Here is a 21,666-nt window from a genome sequence, read left to right as displayed (position 1 = left end):
GGGGCCCAACTATGCCAAAAAAAAAGCCCATCCAACTTTCCCCGTTTGAATTGTTAATTTTGGCGCCGTGTAGTCGGTCCTTTAGCTTTGGGGGTGGAGCCCAAGATCAACGCCAAAAATATCGGGTTGCCAGGGTAACGAGGGACACACTGCGGGCTGAGGTTGGAAAGTGAAACATACAACACATTCTGACCAGCTCACAGCAACTTGCACAAGCACCTTTCATATTGCAGCAACTTACCAGCATTAAATCAAAGTGTTTGTTTATGCCAAAAGTCTATTCCTCCTCTTCCCTCCCCCCCGCCCCCGCTGCTGCTAGCCCTGGCCGAAGGGCCTCCCTCCACCCTTCTCCCCTCTCTCACCTCTTTCCCCCCCCCCCCCTACCCACTCTCTGCTGCTGCTGTCCGGGCCGTGGAACTGCATCTGCTGGGCTGATTCTCTTGCCTGTGCCGATTTTGTTAACTGCGCAGAAAGTTTTTCCAGAGCGATCACATACGCCGTCCTGAGAAAAATTGGAGTAAATCGGAGCTGGCCAAACTTGCTTAAATAGCCAGAATTGGCGCGGGTGGAAGGTTACGCCCCCAATAAGGTTTAAAAAAAAAAATCGTAGCCTAAAAAAATCCAACCTAAGTGAATTACGCAAGCGCAGAAACTTTGGGGAAACTTGGATTTTAATTTACTCCAAGAAAAACAGTGCAGGCCAAAACAAGGGCGCAGATAATTGGAGAAAATTAAGTCCATTCCTTTGACCACTGTCCCTTTTGCAAAACAAAACTTGCTTTATTTAACTGAATCCATCAAATGTGTTTCATTTTCTCTTCCAGCATTTAAAAAAAAAACCTCAATATATAGTGAGCAGATTGTGTGCTTAATGCCATTCAGGTTAATGGACACAAGGTATAATAGCACTTTAAATAGCTTGTAGTGCCTTATGTGAATAGGCACTGTATTGCAAGACACTGACGCAGCACGAGATCATTCAGTCAAAGAAATTCAGTTTCATATACCTGCATGCTGGTATATTAAAGATTAAACAAGTTGAGCATCTTTTCTCTCAAATAAAATACTGAGCGGTGACCTGCTCGAGGGCTTCAAGATTATGAAAGGGTAGGTGGCGAGAAAAGGTTTCCACTTGGAGACAAAAGCAGAACTAGGCTATAAGTATAATAAAAGGACGTGTTTATTTGCTCTGATTGGGTCCCCTTGATCACATCTGATTGCTGATTGGTTCCCTTGCAGGATAAGACACACCCAGCAGTTTCTCTGGAATGTGTAATTAGAACCACCCAGCCCAAGTTCTCTGACTTTGCAAAGTGTAATTCGAGCCATTCTGACTGCTGACTCCAGACAGGAGTGGGCGGGGGGGCTCCCCCTTCCCCACCCAAGTTCCTGTCCAATCCCCCAGCCAGAGTCCCTGATTCCTCCACCACCCCCGCCCCCCAGCCCAAGTGTATGCCCCACCAACCAAAGCCCAAGTTCCTGACCTTGCCTTTGCCGCCGCGCCATACATGGGGCATTGTATGTGGGTCACGTATTGTTAACAGGTTCAGTTCAGGAGTGGAAGCAAGCCTTCCTAGATTCAGAGGGACTGCCTATGATGTTGATGGTTAATCGGTTTATTGGACATGAAGTGAATAGTGTCATGACTTCCGGATCTCATCCACTCCAATTTATGTCCCTTGTCACACACGCACCGAGCTTTCCAAGAAAGGCTTGGAAAAACGTGACCTGAGTTCCCTCTCTTTTTCCCCTCCACCCCCCACCCCAACCACCTGACCCCAGTCTCTTTCTCCACCACCTGCCACCCCAACCACCTGACCCCAGTCTCTTTCTCCACCCCCCCCGACCCCAGTCTCTTTCTCCACCACCACCACCCCCCCCCACCCCCCGACTCCAGTCTCTCTCTTTTCCCCCCCCCCCCTCCTCCCCAGGACCCAGTCTCTTGCTCCACCCGCCCCCCCCGGACCCCAGTCTCTTTCTCTCCACCCACCCCCTCCCCCCGACCCCAGTCTCTTTCTCTCCCCCCCACCAACCCCAGACCCCAGTCTTTCTCTTCCCCCCCCCCCCCGCCCTGTCCCCTGACCCCACCCCAGTCTCTCTCCCACCTGATATTTTTTCTCCCACAGAAGGCCACAAAAATGTTTGTGTAGATAATCACGGTGATATTCTTGGCAAATGTCCTGAAGGTCATGCAAAAAAGCTAGAATCGGCTCCAGCAGCAGTGAGCACCACATGGGTTGTGGTTGGGCCCTACTCCCGGGCTTCTTCGTATGTTGCACTGCGCATGCCTGACCGAATTGAGCGCCCATGCCCAAAAGGGGGGCGGAGTCGAATGTGCGCATGCGCAGAAGGGGACACAAACTTGTGCAAATAATCACTCTGTAAATATAATGGGTAATTCAAGAGAAACTTCTTTACACACAGCTGTTAGTTGAGGCGAATAGCATAGATGCATTTAAGGAGAAGCTGGAGAAGGAGAAAGGAATAGAAGGATATGCCAATAGGGTTTGATGGGAGGAGGCTCATGTGGAGCATGGACCTGTTGGGCCAAAAGGATAGTTTCTGTGCGGTAAATAATTTGTAGATAGCTTGAAAAGGTAGCATTGATTTCTCTCTGGTATAACTTAGAAAATTTGTCAGAAGAACTAGTTCGATGCTGTGTGTCCTGCAATTAAGTGCTACTGCTGAAATTTGCATTTTGTGATGCAGGACTCAAACTTAGTATTCAGCCAAAACCATGCGAGCCAAATGACTGTCTGAAACAAACTGCAGCGTTCAGCAATAGCACAAAAGGCTGGTGCGTTTCACAGCCCCAGAATGACACTATCATTGCACTCTAATGTGGAATAAGATGACCTTTTTTCTAATTGGAATAACAGCTGGAGCTGTATCGCCCCACAATAGCACCGTTGAAAAATGTAATGCTGATAAATGTACAGACAATGGTTTAATATAGTGCAAGAGTTAGCACAATTTCTCGTGCTATTTTTGGCATGTTAACCTAATCTCGTTTATATAATGAGAAAAGCCATATTCATTTTGTAATATTGCTCTTCAACAGTGTTCCTGTCGAGCAGGACATGGCATTTCAAGTCTACAGGTCAGCGTTGCACATCTTGGTGCTGACACTGTTTGTACATAGAAACATAGAAATTTACAGCGCAGAAGGAGGCCATTTCAGCCCATCGTGTCCGCGCCGGCCGACCAAGAGCCGCGCAGCCCTAAAGGTTACATATAAACTTATGAACAATGACGGAAAGGCAAAGAGCACCAAGCCCAACCAGTCCGCCTCACCACAACTGCGCCACCCCTTATACTAAAACATTCTGCACTCAACCCCAACCGGAGCCATGTGATCTCCTGGGCGAGGCAAAAACCAGATTAAAAACCAAGGCCAATTCCTTTCCGAACTATCCAGGCGATTGACACGAGATCACCCTGGCCGTATTCTATTCCCTGCAGTACTTACCATTATATCTGCTCCGTCCAACAAAAGGTCATCCAGTCTAATCCCAGTTACCAGCTCTAGGTCCGTAACCCTGCAGGTTACTGCACTTTAAGTGCCCATCCAAACATCTCTTAAAAGTGGTGAGGGTTTCTGCATCCACCATTCTTCCAGGCAGCAAGTTCCAGATCCCCACAACCCTCTGTGTAAAGAAGACCCCCTCAAAACCTTTGAACTGGACAGTTAACACTTCAGTGTGGCTTAAGTGGAAACTGTCGGTAGTTAAACTATTCTGAGGGTTGTTGGGGAAGAGAGAGAATTGTGAACATATATTTTAAAATGTGTTCACTTTAGCTGTAAGCTATGAAAAAAAACTGCATAAATTCTATTCAGAACTGCTGACTTTCAGTAGTTGCCTTGGTCTCTGAGCAGATGGTGCTGTGTGTGTTGTCTGGTTATATACAGTATGCATGGAATAAAGGTACAAACAATTTTATTTTGGTACACTTGTAATTTCTCGTATTGTACTTTTTCCCCCCCCTCTCAAACTTCACTTTTCTTTCCTAAAACGATTAATTGTGGACACTTGGAATTCCTTCCCTAAGCACCTCTGCCTCTCTGATATGCTCATTAAAGCCTACCTCTTGACCAAGTATTTGGTCATCTATCACTGCCTGAAAGGGTGGTAGAGGCAGAAAGCCTCGCCACATTTTTATAAAGTGCCGTAACCTACAGGGCTACGGACCCAGAGCTGGAAAGTGGGCTTAGGCTGGATAGCTCTTGGTCGGCCGGTGTGGACACGATGGGCCGAAATGGCCTCCTTCCATGCTGCAAATTTCTATGATTCTATCCTAATACCTCCTTATATGTCTGTGTCTGGTAACACTTTTGTGAAGTGCCTTGAGATATTTTGCTATGTTAAAGGTGCTATAAATGCACGCTGTTAATCCATTTTACATGATTCAAATCGAAACCCTGCTTTTTTTTAAACCTTGCCATTGTTGAATATTTGTTCCCTTTTCCCCACCTTCTGGAGCAGGTTAACTTTTTTAAAAACTTGACCTCTTGGGCTGCTGTTCCTCAATTATTTCAACCCCAAGTGTGCCTGTGAACATTTTCAGCCAGTGTTTCACCAGGTAACAGTTAAACGGGGAAACATCTGTTTTGGCTTTAGAATATTCATGGTCGGTTTTAATAAATCTTCAGCAACCACTGTGCAACATGCTTTAGCACACCAAGTAGAAAAGTGCACAATTTGGAAGTAATCTTACGATTTACCTCTCCTTACAGGTCGTGTGCAAATGTTGGTGCTCCACATCTTGTAATCAGCTTCTCTCTGACTGATGCCGACACTGCATCATCGAGCAGCAGGAGGTGAGGCTTCAGATCTTCCTAAGACCCTACGAGTAGCTAAAACCATGGGAAATGTGTGCTGGAACAGTTGAGGCCAGTTCATCAACTCTTCCTTGCACATTTAGGGCCCAAGTTTCCACATGATTCGCGCCTGATTTTTAGGAGCAACTGGTGGAGAACGGACTATTTTAGAAATCTCAATTCTCCACTTTTTTTCTGCAGTTCTAGTCAGGTAGAACAGTTCTAGTTTAGAACAGAATTTTTTCTTCAAAAGGGGGCGTGTCCGGCCACTGACGCCTGATTTGAAAGTTTCCACAGTGAAAATGTACTCCAAACTAAAGTAGAATGGCGCCAGTGAAGATTTTTGTAGAACTGAAAAAACCTGTTCTACACATTAAAAAATCAGGCGCAGGTTACAAATTAGGCGTCCAGAACGAGGTGGGGGGGAAGGGAACTCATTAAATTCGACAATAAATCCTTATTTATACTTCTACAAATATTATACAAATAAATCCAACCTGAATAAACATTTAGAAGCCAAGAAAAGATTAACTAAACCATCTTCCTATCTGTGTGAAAGTGCTTCAGAGAATTCTGCAGCCGTTCGTGCCGCTGAGCGAGAGGGGGAGGGGGAGGGGGAGAGGGAGGGAGGGAGGAAGTCGGGGAAGAGAGGGGGGGGGGGTCGGGGAACAGGAGCGGGTGTCGGGTCGGGGGGGGAGAGGAGCGGGTGTCGGGTTGGGGGGCGGGGTGAGTGAGTGTCGGGTCTGGTCGGGCGGGGAGCAGGAGCTGGCCGTGGGAGGAGCCTCATTCACGCAGCCCCATTGGGCCAGGGCTAGGGGCTGCGTGCTTTGGGCCCCTCCCACACAGTTCGGCGCCTGGAGCTACTGCACATGCGTGCCGACTGTAGCGCGCATGTGCAGAGGTCTCGGCACTGTTTTCAGCGCCGGGACCTTGCTCCGCCCCCCCCCCCCCAGCTTGTGCTGGCTGCGCCAAGTGCCACAGGACCTGTAAGTCGGTGGAGAATACCGAGGATTTTTTAGGCGCCGTTTTAGGCGCGAAAAACGGGCGCCCAGCTCGGAGGGGCGCCCGTTTTTTTTCTTGTGGAAACTTGGGCCCTTAGTGTTGAGAGTCCTAGAAAAGTGCCCCAAAACACGGTTGAAATGTTTTACTTTATGTATTTTTTGTGCAAGAAGTAATGAGCATCAACATTTATTTCCTCGCGCTCTCAAATGAACTCGGCCACATCTTGGGAGACACATGCGATGCTTCTTCTGAATTCGGTTTGTTTGGGTTTCTTTTTCTACTGAAACAGAACATAAGTCAATCGTTTTTGTACTCTCATGTGAAACAACGTGACTTAAGCCGTTTACTGTACTAGGACGCCATTGTAACTGTTTCACAACAATCACCAGGAGTAAATTCAAAATATCCGATGCACCTTTTGGTGGCTGAATCAGTTGAAATGGCGCAGTGTAGATAATTGAGGTCTTGCTCTGACTGCAAGTATCATATTTAATATCTTCCACATAAGAACCTATTCTGAGCAACAACTTGCATTTATGCGCCGCCTTTAATGTAGTAAAATGTCCCAAAGCACTTCACTGATTTGCAAATGGGGTCCCTGTATCAACTTGGCTTTGGAATTAATCCAATTCCTAGTGTGTGCAGCACAAAACTACCCCTAATTTGTGGTGGGAAAACTTCTAAGAGACCATAATTTGGGACAAAATTAATGATAAATGATAGCTGATATGGATTTTTTCATCATCATCATACAGTCCCTCGGAATCGAGGAAGACTTGCTTCCACTCTTAGAATGAGTCCTTAGGTGGCTGAATAGTCCAATACAAGAGTCACAGTCTCTGTCACAGGTGGGACAGACAGTCGTTGAGAGTAAGGAATGGTGGGACAGATTTGCCGCACACTTTCCATGGCCTGCGCTTGATTTCTGCATGCTCTCGGTGATGAGACTCGAGGTGCTCAGCGCCCTCCCGGATGCACTTCCTCCACTTAGGGCGATCTTGGACCAGGGATTCCCAGGTGTCGGTGGGGATGTTGCACTTTATCAGGGAAGCTTTGTGGGTGTCCTTGTAACGTTTCCTCTGTCCACCTTTGGCTCGTTTGCCATGAAGGAGTTCCAAATAGAGTGCTTGCTTTGGGAGTCTCTTGTCTGGCATGTGGACAATGTGGCCTGCCCAGCAGAGCTGATCAAGTGTGGTCACTGATTGGGTGTTGGCCTGGACGAGGACACTGATGTTGGTGTGTCTGTCCTCCCAGGGGACTTCTAGGATCTTGCGGAGGCATCGTTGGTGGTATTTCTCCAGCGACTTGTGGTGCCAACTGTACATGGTCCATGTCTCTGAGCCACACAGGAGGGCGGGTATTACTACATCCCTATAGACCATGAGCTTGATGGTAGACTTGAGGATCTGGTCTTCGGACACACTTTTCCTCAGGCGGCCGAAGGCTGCGCTGGCGCACTGGAGGCGGTATTGAATCTTCTCATCAATGTCTGCTTTTCTTGATAAAAGGCTCCTGAGGTATGGGAAATGGTCCACGTTGTCCAGGGCTGTGCCGTGGATCTTGATGACTGGGGGGCTGATCTGATCATGGACTCAGTGCTGTGCAACGAGGACAGGTTGATGGAAGACCTTTGTCTGACGGATGTTTAGCGTAAGGCCCATGCTTTCGTATGCCTCAGCAAATACGTCGACGATGTCCTGGAGTTCAGCCTTTGAATGTGCGCCGTCACAGGCGGCGTCCATGTACTGCAGCTCGACGATCGAGATTGGGATGGTCTAGGACCTGGCCCGGAGGCGGCGAAGGTTGAACAGTTTCCCCACTGGTTCTGCAGTTTATTTCCACTCCAGCGGGGAGCTTGTTGACTGTGAGGTGGAGCATGGCAACGAGGAAGATTGTTAAACTTCTGACAAACTTAATCCAGTTTTTTGATGCAATAACAGAGAGGGTTGATCAAGATGGTACAGTTGATATTGTGTATATGGATCAAAAGGTTATTTCATAAAGTGCCAAATGTTAGCAAAATTAAAACCCATAGGGGTTAAAAGGACAGTGGCATTGTGGATGCAAAATTGGCTAAGAGACAGAAAGCAGAGTAGAGAATGGTTGGTTGTTTTTCAGATGGCAAAGCAGTATATGCTGGTGTGCCTCAGTATTGGGATGACTACTCTTTTTGATGTATATTAATGACCTGGACTTAGGTATACAGGGCATCATTTCAAACTTTGCAGATGATGCCGATTGAATTTTTTCAGGAGGTAACTAGGAGGGTTGATGAGAGTAGTGCGTACGATGTAGTATATATGGACTTTAGTAAAGCTTTTGATAAGGTTCCACATGATAGACTGGTCACGAAGGTTAAAGCCCATGGGACCCAGGGCAAACTGGCAGAAATGAACTCCTGCCCTGTAGATTTCTGTGTTTCTAAAGCTTGGCAATGTATTTTAACAGTGAGGAGGCTAGTAGCAGACTTGAGGAAGACATAGACACACTGGTGAAGTGAGCAGACATGTCAAATGAAATTTCATGCAGAGTGTGCAATGATGCATTTTGGGAGGATGAGGAATGTCAATAAAAACTAAAGGATACTGTTTTTAATGGGAGTGCAGGAGCAGAGAGACTGAGCTTCATGTACATAAAGCTTTGAAGGCGGCAGATGAGTTGATGAGGTTGTTAAACGCATTAAAGGGATCCTGGACTTTATAAATACTGAGTACAAAAGCCAGGAAGTTATGCTAAACCTTTTATAAACACTGGTTAGGCCTCAGCTGGAGTATTGTCGCCAATTCTAGGCACCGCGCTTCAGGAAGAACATAATTGGAACAGGATAGGCCACTTGGCCCCTCGAGCCTGCTCCGCCATTCAATAAGATCATGGCTGATCTGATCAGGACTCTGCTCCACTTCCCTGCCCACTCACCATAACCCTTTACTCCCTTATCACTCAAAAATCTGTCTACGCTTTATGACCCAATCTCCACAGCACTCTGGGGCAGCGAAGTCCACAGATTTACAACCCTCAGAAGAAATGCCTCCTCATCTCAGTTTTACATGGACAACCCTGTTATGTATGCAACACCTTGTAACTGGCATTCTACCGCCACCAGGGGGTGCATCTGTTGGAGTCCCAAGGGATCCCAGAATCCCTTGAGCACTGCATATAACCAGTCCTATGTTGTGCTGGCACTCTGGACTCAGACTAGAGAGACTAAGGTCACACTTAAGTCTACAGTACTCAGTCACATTTCTTTATTTGATTCTGAGACTGTCTCCTAGTTTTAGTTTCTCCAATGAGTGGAAATATCCTCTCTGCATCCACCTTGTCAAGCCCCCTCATTATCTTATACATTTCAATAAGATTACCTCTCATTCTGAACTCCAATGCGTATGGGCCCAACCTATCTTAAGTCAACCCCCTCATCTCTGGAATCAACCTAGTGAACCTTCTCTGAACAGCCTCCAATGCAAGTATATCCTTCCTTAAATACGGAGACCAAAACTGTACGCAGTACTCGAGGTGTGGCCTCACCAATACCCTGTACAGTTGTAGCAGGACTCCTCTGCTTTTATACTCTCTTCCCCCTTGCAATAAAGGCCAGCATTCCATTGGCCTTTCTGATTACTTGCTGTACCTGCACACTAACTTTTTGTGTTCCATACACAAGGACCCCCAGGTCCCTCTGTACTGCAGCACTTTGCAATTTTTCTCCATTTAAATTATAATTTGCTTTTCGACTATTTCTGCCAAAGTGCATAACCTCACATTTTCCCACATTATAATCCATCTGCCAAATTTTTGTCCATGCACTTAGCCTGTCTATATCCCTTCGCAGGCTTTTTGTGTCCTCCTCACAATTTGCTTTCCCCCCATCTTTGTATCATCAGCAAACTTGACTACATTAGGATGACCAGGCCTTGGAGACGATGCAGAGATCTACCAGAATAATACCAGCGATGAGGGATTCAGTTCTGTGGTGAGATTGGAGAAGCTGGGATTGTTCTCCTTGGAACAGAGAAGGTTAAGGGGAGATTTGATTGAGGTATTCAAAATAATAAACTGTTTTGTTAGATTAACTGGCAGAAGTGTCAGTAACCAGAGGACACAGATTTAAGCTAATGGGCAGAGGAACCAGAGGGGAGATGACGGGAATTTTGTTTGCATAGTGAATTGCATTATGAACAAACGTGAGTGACTCCACCAAAAAATCCTCATTAAGTTTGTGAAGGCTGACCTATGTACAAATATCACCTGCTTTCTTCTAGGCAATTATCTGGGATTCTTTTCATTTTTCAGTTATGCTATAGTCATCATCCTTGGCTGCTGAAAACAAACACCTGTTGCACTGGCTCAATGTTTGTGCAGACTTTTAATTTTATCAGTGTAACCAATCATGGCATTATGGCTGCCTTGCTTGCATTCTCTGAATGTTCATTCGCAGGTGGTGTGAAAGGAACTAGTTTACCTCCAGAAACTTGAGTGGAGAGCTGACAAAGTCCACCATTCATGGTATGAAAGTCCACTTGTTAAACTCTGCATGTTGCAATGTGCAATCTAATGTATAGAGACATTGTGAATAATGTAATTGTGTCGAAGATGACACCTATTGAAGCGGAACCTTTAACCTAAAAAATACGGCGTTGTGTGGAAGAGCTACAGCAAACCTGTATGTTGCAGTAAACCTGCGGAGCACACTTCCTTCGCAAACACCCACAAGTGGACATTTACAGCAGTTTCCTGGATGCAAATTGTGAAGAATAATTAGTTTAAATTAACCTGCAGTCACTTTGTTACGTAATTCCCTGAATGTGAGGACTATCCGACTTCAGCAATGTGTTTGATTGCCACACTGTTCTTACGATACATGAAACTATTTGCCAGATAATTAGATCCAAAATGGAAATACTGACTGCTTGTTAATGGTTTACTGATGTTTCAATGATACCATCTTGTGAATGAAAGTACCAATGTTTGTTCAATTAACATGCACCTGACACATCTTTCAGCAAAAGCTTTGACATCACTAAAGGCAGCTTCAATCTGTCATACTGTCATTCATGCTGTATTAAGGGTCTGGCTGACTGCAAGTGGTCTTGCATAATTACACTAACTGATCAGTTGATCTGTCATGTCTATAAATGAATATGACTGGATTGTTTCTGTCGAGGCTGCTCCATTGTAGCATCACCAATGTGCTGTGAATGTTGATTGAAATAATGCCTTTTAGCCACAATATTCACTTTGGAGTTTCTCCAGTTTAGGTGTCAGCATAGCTCAGTTAGAAGCACACCGCCTCCTGAACGGGCACTGCAGTGTTGAAGGTGCCGTCTTTCAGATGAGACGAAACTGAGGCCCTGTCTACTCCCTCAGGTGGACATAAAATATTCCATCCCTGGTGTCCTGACCAATGTTTTTGTCATGTATCTTACATTATTATATATAACTGTATCCTAACATGCTATACATGACTGTAATAAGATATGACCTGTAACCACCAGCATACCTTACCACCAGGGGTGCACTTGCAAGAGACAAGTATATAAGGACAGGTCTCAGGCAAGTGCAGCATTCCAGAGCTGTAAAATAAAGGTGTAGGTCCAGAGTGACCTTGACTTCACTACATGCCTCGTGTGAATCTGTACTGAGGGGACAGGACTTTACAGTTTTATCATCATCATAGGCGGTTCCTCGAATCGAGGATGACTTGCTTCCACGCCAAAAAGGGATGAGTTCACAGGTGTTTCAGATTATGTGGTCATTATCACATTACTATTTGTGGGAGCTTACTGTCTGCACGTTTCCTATATTACAACACTGACCACACTGAATGTAAGGCACTTTGGAACATGTTGAGGTCGTTAAAAGCGTGTCGAAATCTCGACCTCCGAAAAGAATGACTCCGACACTTACAGCTCCGGCAGAAGTTTCTTTAATTCGCTTGCTAGCAAGGGGCAGGTCACATTCAGTCAAGGGCTAAGTGAACACCTCCACAATGGTACAGTTTCACAAGATATTTATACAGTAAAACCCAAGTTATGGCCTCTCCCTGTGTATTGCTCTGTCTCAGTCAGTGAATACAGATAAAGAGTTAATTACTATATCCTGGTCCTGACATGGTTTACAGATATTTCCTTTTGTCAGAGTTATCAGTTGGCCAGCTGGCCATTACTCCATGAGAATGAGGTAATGGGCTATCACCTGTCTTGTATTGTGTCAGGATTGTTCAGTTTCCTAGTCAGTTTATCGTTTACATCAAAAAGATGAGGTCTCTACAAGAGATAGTGGCTGGTGGTTTGAGTACATAGAAAAGGGTGGGGTGACATGGAATTCTTGTTGTGTAGACAATAGGAGAGCACCATGGGGGGGGGGGTGGTGCTTGTCTCAGCATGCCTTGTCTCCTAGCTGTCTGCTGGCCATCAGCCATCTCCAACCAGGTTTAGCTGTTTACGCAAGCTGACTGATTTTATGCAGAAAGTTCTGGAAGGACCAGGACTCCCTCTTGTAATATATTGCAAGGGACACACAAATACCGTATGGTATCAGCTTAGATGCAAATACATTTCCAGATGCGCAATATAAATCCAAGTTAGTTTTCTTTCTTTCTTGGTACGAAGAAAGACGGGTAGAGTTGGTATGTGTGTGGCTGTCTTTTGTTAGAATGGAGGAGATTACAGGGTGATTTGATGGTGTTTAAAATGATGATCGGAAGGGATGTAGATGGAAACAGACTATTTCCCTTGATTGAGGGACATAAAGATATAAAATGATGTACAAGAGATTTATGACAAAGTAGTCGGATAGTCTTTTTCCGCAGAAGGTTGCGAGACTGTGGAATTGATGGCACGATTGAAGCAAAGACCATGTCCCCGTTTAAGAACAATTAGACAGGTGATTTGAAGGAAAGAGGATTAAAGGGATAGGACAGACAGACACCAGATTTGGACCAATGTTCCCCGTCCACATAGCTGTCTGAAGCTACCACGCAGGCTGCTTGCTGGTTTCTCAATGGAAAAATCAGGCTGTGTGGAAGTTTCAGTGGGCCGTGCAGCCCCTTAAAGGGGCCATGCACCCTTCAATAGTGAAAGGAGACATTGATTAGCACTATTGATATTTTGAAGGATAAACACCGACTAGATGGGCCGAACAGCCTGTTTTTGTATTTTAATTGCTGTGTAATTAGTCACGGTGTCTGTGAGGTCTAATAAATCCTCTGCACTTCTACAGCAAGACAGGATGTTACAAATCATCTGTTGCACAGCAAGAAATTCCTCTCCATAATTAGCCAGTAAATGAATCATTTCAATTATTCTCACCTTGGCTTTAGAAGTTTTTTTTAGTTCACTTTGACGTTTTAAAAAAAATGAAGGGTGGTTAGAATGCTGCATTTGCTTTCCAGGGACATGCAGGTTCCCTGTGACCCTTCCCTAAAGGCAATGTGCTTCTTGCTGCAGAGGAACTCTTGTCTTTCGCTAAAATGACAGCCCCTGCAGAGAGCACAGCAATGCTCAACCTTGACACTGGTGAGGGAGGGCCAGAGGAACTTTGGCATTGTCTGAAGCATTTATCCATGTGGTTCCAGGACATCAATGGAAATGGCTGGACTTTACTCTGAGCACCCTGTCTTCCGACGTGAAGAGACCGTAAGAAAGGCACACACGATGTTTCCACGGGTACAGGGAACTTTGGTTCTAATTTGTCCCACGTGTATCCTGATGCATACGCCTGCATTATTTCCGAATAAGAATTTCAAACTCTTATGCACTCGGGTGCTAGCAAAACTTCTCTTTGTGCCCTCTTCATTTCTGTAGACCCGATATTCCCAAGTCTAACATCTTCCTCTTTGTCGAAATCTGCACTCCATATTGGGCAGAACTTGAACCAAATGGCTGGGACCTAATAAATGTCACAGGATTGCCAGAATAACTAAGGAACGCTCGTTTTCCAAGCTAGTGGCACATCCATTTGCAGAAACACTTCAAAATAAATGTTCTGTCCTTCCCATTTCTGTGCCCACCTCCCATAACACATACATTAAATAGTTTGATGCATGGGGAAAATTTGTATAAACAAGACAATCTGGAAATGTGGAAATCATCAGATCTGTACATCTCGCTGTGTACAAATTCTGCATGAGTAAACTTCCCAAACGCCAATACTCTGCCAGATAAAGGCACAGACTAACACAAACAATAGGGCTTAGAAAGTCGAACAGCAGCTGCCGCTGGTCACTGATACCTTTACTGCAGGGGATAAGACAAAGGTTCAATGTGGTGCCTTCCTCGGAAACACCAGCAGAGTGCAAGAGACAGGAACAGTGATTAATGGCCTAACTGTGCAAGCAGAGCATTCGGTGCTTTACAGCTTTAGCAAACAGACTTCCCTTCGGACCAAAGAAATGAGACATTCCAGAAGGGAAAAGACCAAAGTGACATTGAAGTGCAGAATGAAACATTGAAAGATCTAAGCAGGGTTGAAGTCTAACCTCAAATGGACTCTTGTATAGAGATGGATTGCCTCATTTTCAAGAGATGGGGCTAGCTGAAGGAGGTGTGAGGGGGTGGGAAAGCTTTTATAAGAAATCCCATTCTTGGCAGCCTGTTGATCAGGTAGAAGGGAAGGTTGTTTCCCCACACTTCCAGTCTGGATGGAGAAGCAATGGTCATTGCCCACTTGAGGAAAAATCTGGATGGTCACCTCGAGCTGCCCAGCATTGATCAATACCCTGGGATCCATACATAGTTGAGGGTAGAGAGTAGATTTTTTTTTGAGGTGGGTCTTGAGGAAGAGTCAGCCTATTGAAGCAATGTTTCTAATAGCCAGTACAGATAACACCAGTCACATTAAGGAAAAATTGCACACTAAAGCCTTAGATGACCAAAAGGAGGAGTTCATTGACTGGTGTTGAGAATGAACACTTGTATGTGGAATTAATGCTTCATCAAATTGAGAACTCATTTAAATTTGGTTGTGACTAAATCTATGGGAACGATTGAATATTTGGAAATACATGATCCTTAATTTAAGTAAAGCTTAGAATTGGTGAAGCTTTACTTCTTAGTGATGGATAATGCAGGTAGGGCAGTTCTCACATGTATGTTTTCATAAAAACTTGTATATCAATTTAATTTATTTCAGGAAATCATAGCGCGAAAGTTTTATCTGCTACCTCTAATTTTTTTTTAACCATTATAGTCGGCGACTTGATAGTTTCCACTCAAGTGCAATCTTGTTGTGCTGGTCCAGATTTTGGAGTGCCAGCAGTCAGTTGTAGGATAAACAGTTCAAAAATGTATGAGCAAGAATGCAGTGAATCAAAGAATAATCTCCGGCACAGGAGGTTAATCTACAAACCAGCACCAACACTGAGCAGTAATATTTGCTACAGTGGTTGATCTCCTGTCATGTTGCTCACAAGCAAAAAAAAAAAGTGTGTCTCCGTGTTCTGCTCTCTCCTCTGTTCTGCTAACTCTCTGTCCCTGTTTTGGTTTGGGATCTTTTGATCATTTTTCCACAGAGAACTTTAGGGGAGGGGGAGGTAGATGTTGTGTTTTAAAAGCATAGTGCATTCCTGCATGTTTTATTTTCTAAATGCACTGAGATCAAGTACTAATGAGCTAGCTTTTATGTCGTTTCCTCATGCACTGCAACTGATAAGCAATTCGATGGCTCGTCTCTGATCTATAAATACCTCGCACCCACTGTGTTGGGAGGTTTTTAATTTATTTTGACTGTTCATAGTTGGGAATAAAAGCAGCATGTTGGACACTAAAAATGCAGTCTAGCTTTTGCAACAGAGAGGCTGCTTTGGCAGAAAGGTCTCAAAAGCCAGGCTCAAAGTCAGAATGCAGAGGAGTTGGTTTATTAAAGTCAAGCAAGATAAAGTGGGCGAGTGAAGCATCTTCATTCTTTTCACCCGAGGGGCTGGGGGGATCGGGTCCAAAAGGCAGGAGGCAACAGAGCAGAATAGCACTGGGGTAAGTGTAAACCACAAGGTGATAGGAAGGGACAATATGTATGAATATAAAGGGGTTGCAGGAGGGTTCAAAACTAAAAATCATGATTTAAAAACTAGTATTAAAACACTCTACCGAAATGCACGCAGCATTCGAAATAAAGTAAATGAGTTGACGGCACAAATCATTACAAATGGGTATGATTTGGTGGCCATTACAGAAACGTGGTTGCAGGGTGGCCAAGACTGGGAATTAAACATACAGGGGTATCTGACAATTCGGAAAGACAGACAAGAAGGGAAAGGAGGTGGGGTAGCTCTGTTAATAAAGGATGATATCGGGGCAGTTGTGAGAAACAATATTGGCTCTAATGAACAAAATGTTGAATCATTGTGGGTGGAGATTAGAGATAGTAAGGGGAAAAAGTCACTGGTGGGCATAGTTTATAGGCCCCCAAATAATAACTTCACGGTGGGGCGGGCAATAATCAAGGGAATAATGGAGGCATGTGAAAAAGGAATGGCTGTAATCATGGGGGATTTTAACCTACATATCGATTGGTCAAACCAAACCGCACTGGGTAGCCTTGAGGAGGAATTCATAGAATGCATACGGGATTGTTTCTTAGAACAGTATGTTACAGAACCTACAAGGGAGCAAGCTATCTTAGATCTTGTCCTGTGTAATGAGACAGGAATAATAAACGATCTCCTAGTAAAAGATCCTCTCTGAGTGATCACAGTATGGTTGAATTTGTAATACAGATTGAGGGTGAGGAAGTAGTGTCTCAAACGAGCGTACTATGCTTAAACAAAGGGGACTGCAGTGGGATGAGGGCAGAGTTGGCTAAAGTAGACTGGAAACACAGACTAAACGGCACAATTGAGGAACAGTGGAGGACTTTTAAGGATCTCTTTCATAGTGCTCAACAAAAATATATTCCAGTGAAAAAGAAGGGCGGTAAGAGAAGGGATAACCAGCCGTGGATAACCAAGGAAATAAAGGAGAGTATCAAATTAAAAACCAATGCGTTTCAGGTGGCCAAGGTTAGTGGGAAACTAGCAGATTGGGAAAATTTTAAACGACAGCAAAGAATGACTAAGAAAGCAATAAAGAAAGGAAAGATAGACTACGAAAGTAAACTTGCGCAAAACATAAAAACAGATAGTAAAAACTTTTACCGATTTATATAAAACGGAAAAGAGTGACTAAAGTAAATGTTGGTCCCTTAGAAGATAAGGGGGATTTAATAATGGGAAATGTGGAAATGGCTAAGATCTTAAACAATTATTTTGCTTCTGTCTTCACAGTGGAAGACACAAAAACCATGCCAAAAATTGCTGGTCACGGGAATGTGGGAAGGGAGGACCTTGAGATAATCACTATTATTAGGGGGTTAGTGCTGGACAGGCTAATGGGACTCGAGGTAGACAAGTCCCCTGGTCCTGATGAAATGCATCCCAGGGTATTAAGAGATGGCGGAAGTTATAGTAGATGCATTCGTTATAATCTACCAAAATTCTCTGGACTCTGGGGAGGTACCAGCTGATTGGAAAGCAGCTAATGTAATGCCTCTGTTTTTAAAAAAAAAAGGGGGCAAACAAAAGACAGGTAACGATAGGCCGGTTAGTTTAACATCTGTAGTGGGGAAAATGCTTGAAGCTATCATTAATGAAGAAATAGTGGGACATTTAGATAGGAATAGTGCAATCAAGCAGACGCAACATGGATTCATGAAGGGGAAATCATGTTTAACTAATTTACTGGAATTCTTTGAGGATATAACGAGCATGGTGGATAGAGGTGTACCGATGGATGTGGTGTATTTAGATTTCCAAAAGGCATTCGATAAAGTGCCACACAAAAGGTTACTGCAGAAGATAAAGGTACGCGGAGTCAGAGGAAATGTATTAGCATGGATCGAGAATTGGCTAGCTAACAGAAAGCAGAGAGTCGGGATAAATGGGTCCTTTTCGGGTTGGAAATCGGTGGTTAGTGGTGTGCCACAGGGATCGGTGCTGGGACCACAATTGTTTACAATATACATAGATGACCTGGAAGAGGGGACAGAGTGTAGTGTAACAAAATTTGCAGATGACACAAAGATTAGTGGGAAAGTGGGTTGTGTAGAGGACACAGAGGCTGCAAAGAGATTTAGATAGGTTAAGCGAATGGGCTAAGGTTTGGCAGATGGAATACAATGTCGGAAAATGTGAGGTCATCCACTTTCGGGGGGGAAAAAAAACAGTAAAAGGGAATATTATTTGAATGGGGAGAAATTACAACATGCTGCGGTGCAGAGGGACCTGGGGGTCCTTGTGCATGAAACTCTTTTGAGTTAACCTGCAAAAACATAAAACATTAAAACCATGCCACCCGACCTGGGTGACACAGCAGACATTCCTTGTGCATGAAACTCTTTTGAGTTCACCTGTGAAAACATAAAAACAATAAACGGTGCCACCCGACCTGGGTGACACTCCAGACATTTTCAAGGCCCTTTTTTTCCCCCCTTTTTTTTTTTGTTTTTTTTTGTGTTTTTCTTTTTTTTTGTTTTTTTTTTTGGGCACTAAAATAACAATTTTCCCCAGTGCCCCCTATAAAAGGGAAGGGGGACACTAAAAGCACCGGCAATTAAAACAAATTAAACTTTAAAACGTAAAATCAAATTAAAATTTGGTTGCCGGGCGTGATGATGCACTCCAGTCCCTCCGGTGCCCACCTCTCGCGGAAGGCCGCGAGCGTACCGGTGGACACCGCGTGCTCCATCTCCAAGGACACCCTGGACCGGATGTAAGAGCGGAAGAGAGGCAGGCAGTCAGGTTGAACGACCCCCTCGACCGCCCGCTGCCTGGACCGGCTGATGGCACCCTTGGCCGTGCCCAGGAGCAGTCCTACGAGGAGGCCTTCGGACCTACCCGCTCCCCTCCGCACAGGGTGCCCAAAGATCAGGAGAGTGGGACTGAAGTGCAGCCAGAATTTCAGGAGCAGCCCCTTCAAATAGTGGAACAGGGGCTGCAACCTCGTGCATTCAATAAAAACATGGAACACGGACTCCTCCAGACCGCAGAAATTGCAGGCGGCCTGGGAGTCCGTGAACCGGCTTAAAAATTTATTGCACGGCACTGCTCCGTGCACCACCCTCCAGGCCAAGTCCCCGATGAATAGTGGGAGGACCCCTGCGTAGAGTGCCCTCCATCGGGGACCCCCGCCTCCTCCGGACGGCAAGATGGTACGCCATGGCGTGTCCGGACGGCCGGCGAGGATGGCAAAGTTGAGGGTGTGCAGGAGCAGCCCGTACAGGAAACCCCTCCGCGCGGAACTGAAAGGCACGGAGGGGATTTCCCCGAGGCGGCTCAAGTTGTGAGGCGCCGGCCCCCGAGGGAGGTTCCGGGGTTTGGCGCCGATGAGGAATTCCGTCCGGACGGGGGTCAGTTCGGACGGGATCTCCCCACGTGCTTGAGCCTCCTCGATACACCTAACTGAGTCAGGGCCCAGAGCTGTTTTTAGCGACTCGATGGCATCGGCCGCGCGGCGGACGTTGGCAGAATTTAGGCGCCGCGCCAGCGTGACTGGCGCCATCCAGCCCGCTCCTCCGCCATCGAGCAGGTCCCTGACCCTGGTCACCTCACCAGCCACAGCCCTCTCTTCCGACCGCCACATGAAGCCTCGGCCGTGGAGGTACGGATTCCCGAGCAGCGGTTCCTGCAGGACGGCCGCCACTCCAGCCGGTGGAGAGCTGCGCTTGGTGGAGACTTTGTTCCAGACCCTGATGAGTTCCCTGTAAAAGACAGGCAGCTCCCGGAGGGCGGTCCTGGCACCCCCCAAGTTCACAAACAGGAGCTGCGTGTCATAATTGAGGTCGAGCTGCTGGCGGAAGAAATACCTCGCCAGAGCACACCACCTAGGAGGGGGCTCGACGTAAAGGTATCTCTGCAGGGTCTGAAGACGGAAAGTCGCGAGCTGGGCGCTGACGCACACCAACGACTGACCGCCCTCCTCAAGCGGGAGACTCAAGACCGCGACAGAGACCCAGTGCTTCCTGTTGTTCCAGAAGAAGTCCACCAGCTTCTTCTGTATCTTGGCGACAAACGCAGGGGGAGGGGTCAAAGTGACCAGCCGGTACCACAGCATTGCGGCCACCAGCTGGTTTATGACTAGCGCTCGACCCCTGTAGGACAGCACTCGGAGCAGTCCTGTCCAGCGCCCTAGGCGAGCGGCGACCTTGGCCTCCAGCTCCTGCCAGTTCGCCGGCCAGGCTTCCTCGTCGGGGCTAAGGTAGACTCCCAGATAGAGGAGATGGGTCGTGCTCCAGGCAAAAGGCCTGAGCTCCTCCGGCAGGGAGTCCACCCGCCACTGACCCACCAGGAGTCCGGAACATTTCTCCCAGTTGATCCTGGCGGAGGACGCGGCCGAGTAAATCTCCTGGCACTCACGCATCCTCCGCAGGTCAGCGGGATCCTCTACCGCGAGGAGCACGTCATCGGCGTAAGCCGAGAGGACGACCTCCACGCCCGGCCCTTGCAGAGCCAGTCCCGTCAACCTCGTCCGCAAGAGGCGCAGGAAAGGCTCCACGCAAACGGCGTATAACTGGCCGGACATGGGGCATCCCTGGCGCACCCCTCTCCTAAAGCGAAGGGGCGCTTCCTTGTGCATGAATCCCAAAAAGTTAGTTTGCAGGTGCAGCAGGTAATCAGGAAGGCGAATGGAATGTTGACCTTCATTGCGAGAGGGATGGAGCACAAAAGCAGGGAGGTCCTGCTGCAACTGTATAGGATATTGGTGAGGCCGCACCTGGAGTACTGCGTGCAGTTTTGGTCACCTTACTTAAGGAAGGATATACTAGCTTTGGAGGGGGTACAGAGACGATTCGCTCGGCTGATTCCGGAGATGAGGGGGTTACCTTATGATGATAGATTGAGTAGACTGGGTTTTTACTCGTTGGAGTTCAGAAGGATGAGGGGTGATCTTATAGAAACATTTAAAATAATGAAAGGGATAGTCAAGTTAGAGGCAGAGAGATTGTTTCCACTGGTCGGGGAGACTAGAACTAGGGGGCACAGCCTCAAAATACGGCGGAGCCAATTTAAAACTGAATTGAGAAGGAATTTCTTCTCCCAGAGGGTTGTGAATCTGTGGAATTCTCTGCCCAAGGAAGCAGTTGAGGCTAGCTCATTGAATATATTCAAGTCACAGATAGATAGATTTTTAACCAATCAGGGAATTAAGAGTTACGGGGAGCGGGCGGGTAAGTGGAGCTGAGTCCACGGCCAGATCAGCCATGATCTTGTTGAATGGCGGAGCAGGCTCGAGACGCTAGATGGCCTACTCCTGTTCCTAAATCTTATGTTCTTATGTCCATACCTCGAGCCTACTATCGGCAAGGGCAGACATCAACGACGAGGTCCAACACCGCCTCCAGTGCACCAGCGCAACCTTCAGTTGCCTGAGGAAGAGAGTGTTCGAAGAGCAGGCCCTCAAATCTAGCACCAAGCTTATGGTCTACAGGGCTGTAGTGATACCCACCCTCCTGTATGGCTGAGATGTGGACCATGTACAGCAGACACCTCAAGTCATTGGAGAAATACTACCAGCGCTACCTGCGCAAGATCCTGCAAATCCCCTGAGAGGATAGACGCATCAACGTCGATCAGGCTAACATCCCCAGCATTGAAGCACTGACCAGACTCGAGCAGCTCCATTGGGCGGGCCACATTGTTTGCATGCCCGACACAAGACTCCCAAAGCAAGCGGTGTACTCGGAACTCCTACACAGCAAGCGAGCCCCATGTGGGCAGTGGAAACATTTCAAGGACACCCACAAATCCTCCTATAAAGTGCAACATCCCCACCGACACCTGGGAGTCCCTGGCCAAAGATTGCCCGAAGTGGAGGAAG

At 46.4% G+C, this 21,666-nt stretch overlaps 1 protein-coding gene across 4 annotated transcripts in view; it reads left to right on the top strand.

Moving 5' to 3' along the window:
- Positions 1-21,666, top strand: part of sipa1l2 (signal induced proliferation associated 1 like 2) — a 541,912-nt gene that overhangs the window by 83,489 nt on the left and 436,757 nt on the right. For 2 of the 4 annotated variants that reach the window (XM_070884683.1, XM_070884681.1), the window contains exon 1: positions 4,734-4,819. The exons of 1 other annotated variant lie outside the window; for it this stretch is intronic. Coding sequence is in view for 1 of the 3 variants with exons in the window: in XM_070884684.1 (XP_070740785.1) it covers positions 4,789-4,819 (31 nt within the window). In the remaining 2 variants the exon portion in view is untranslated. Of the gene's footprint in view, positions 1-4,733; positions 4,820-21,666 lie in introns of those variants that run through there. One more of the 4 variants, XM_070884684.1, reaches the window with a different exon arrangement.

The sequence above is a fragment of the Pristiophorus japonicus genome, chromosome 7, assembly GCF_044704955.1.
Source record: "Pristiophorus japonicus isolate sPriJap1 chromosome 7, sPriJap1.hap1, whole genome shotgun sequence".
NCBI classification, from domain to species: domain Eukaryota; kingdom Metazoa; phylum Chordata; class Chondrichthyes; family Pristiophoridae; genus Pristiophorus; species Pristiophorus japonicus.
This window is presented reverse-complemented; position numbering and strand designations above follow the sequence as displayed.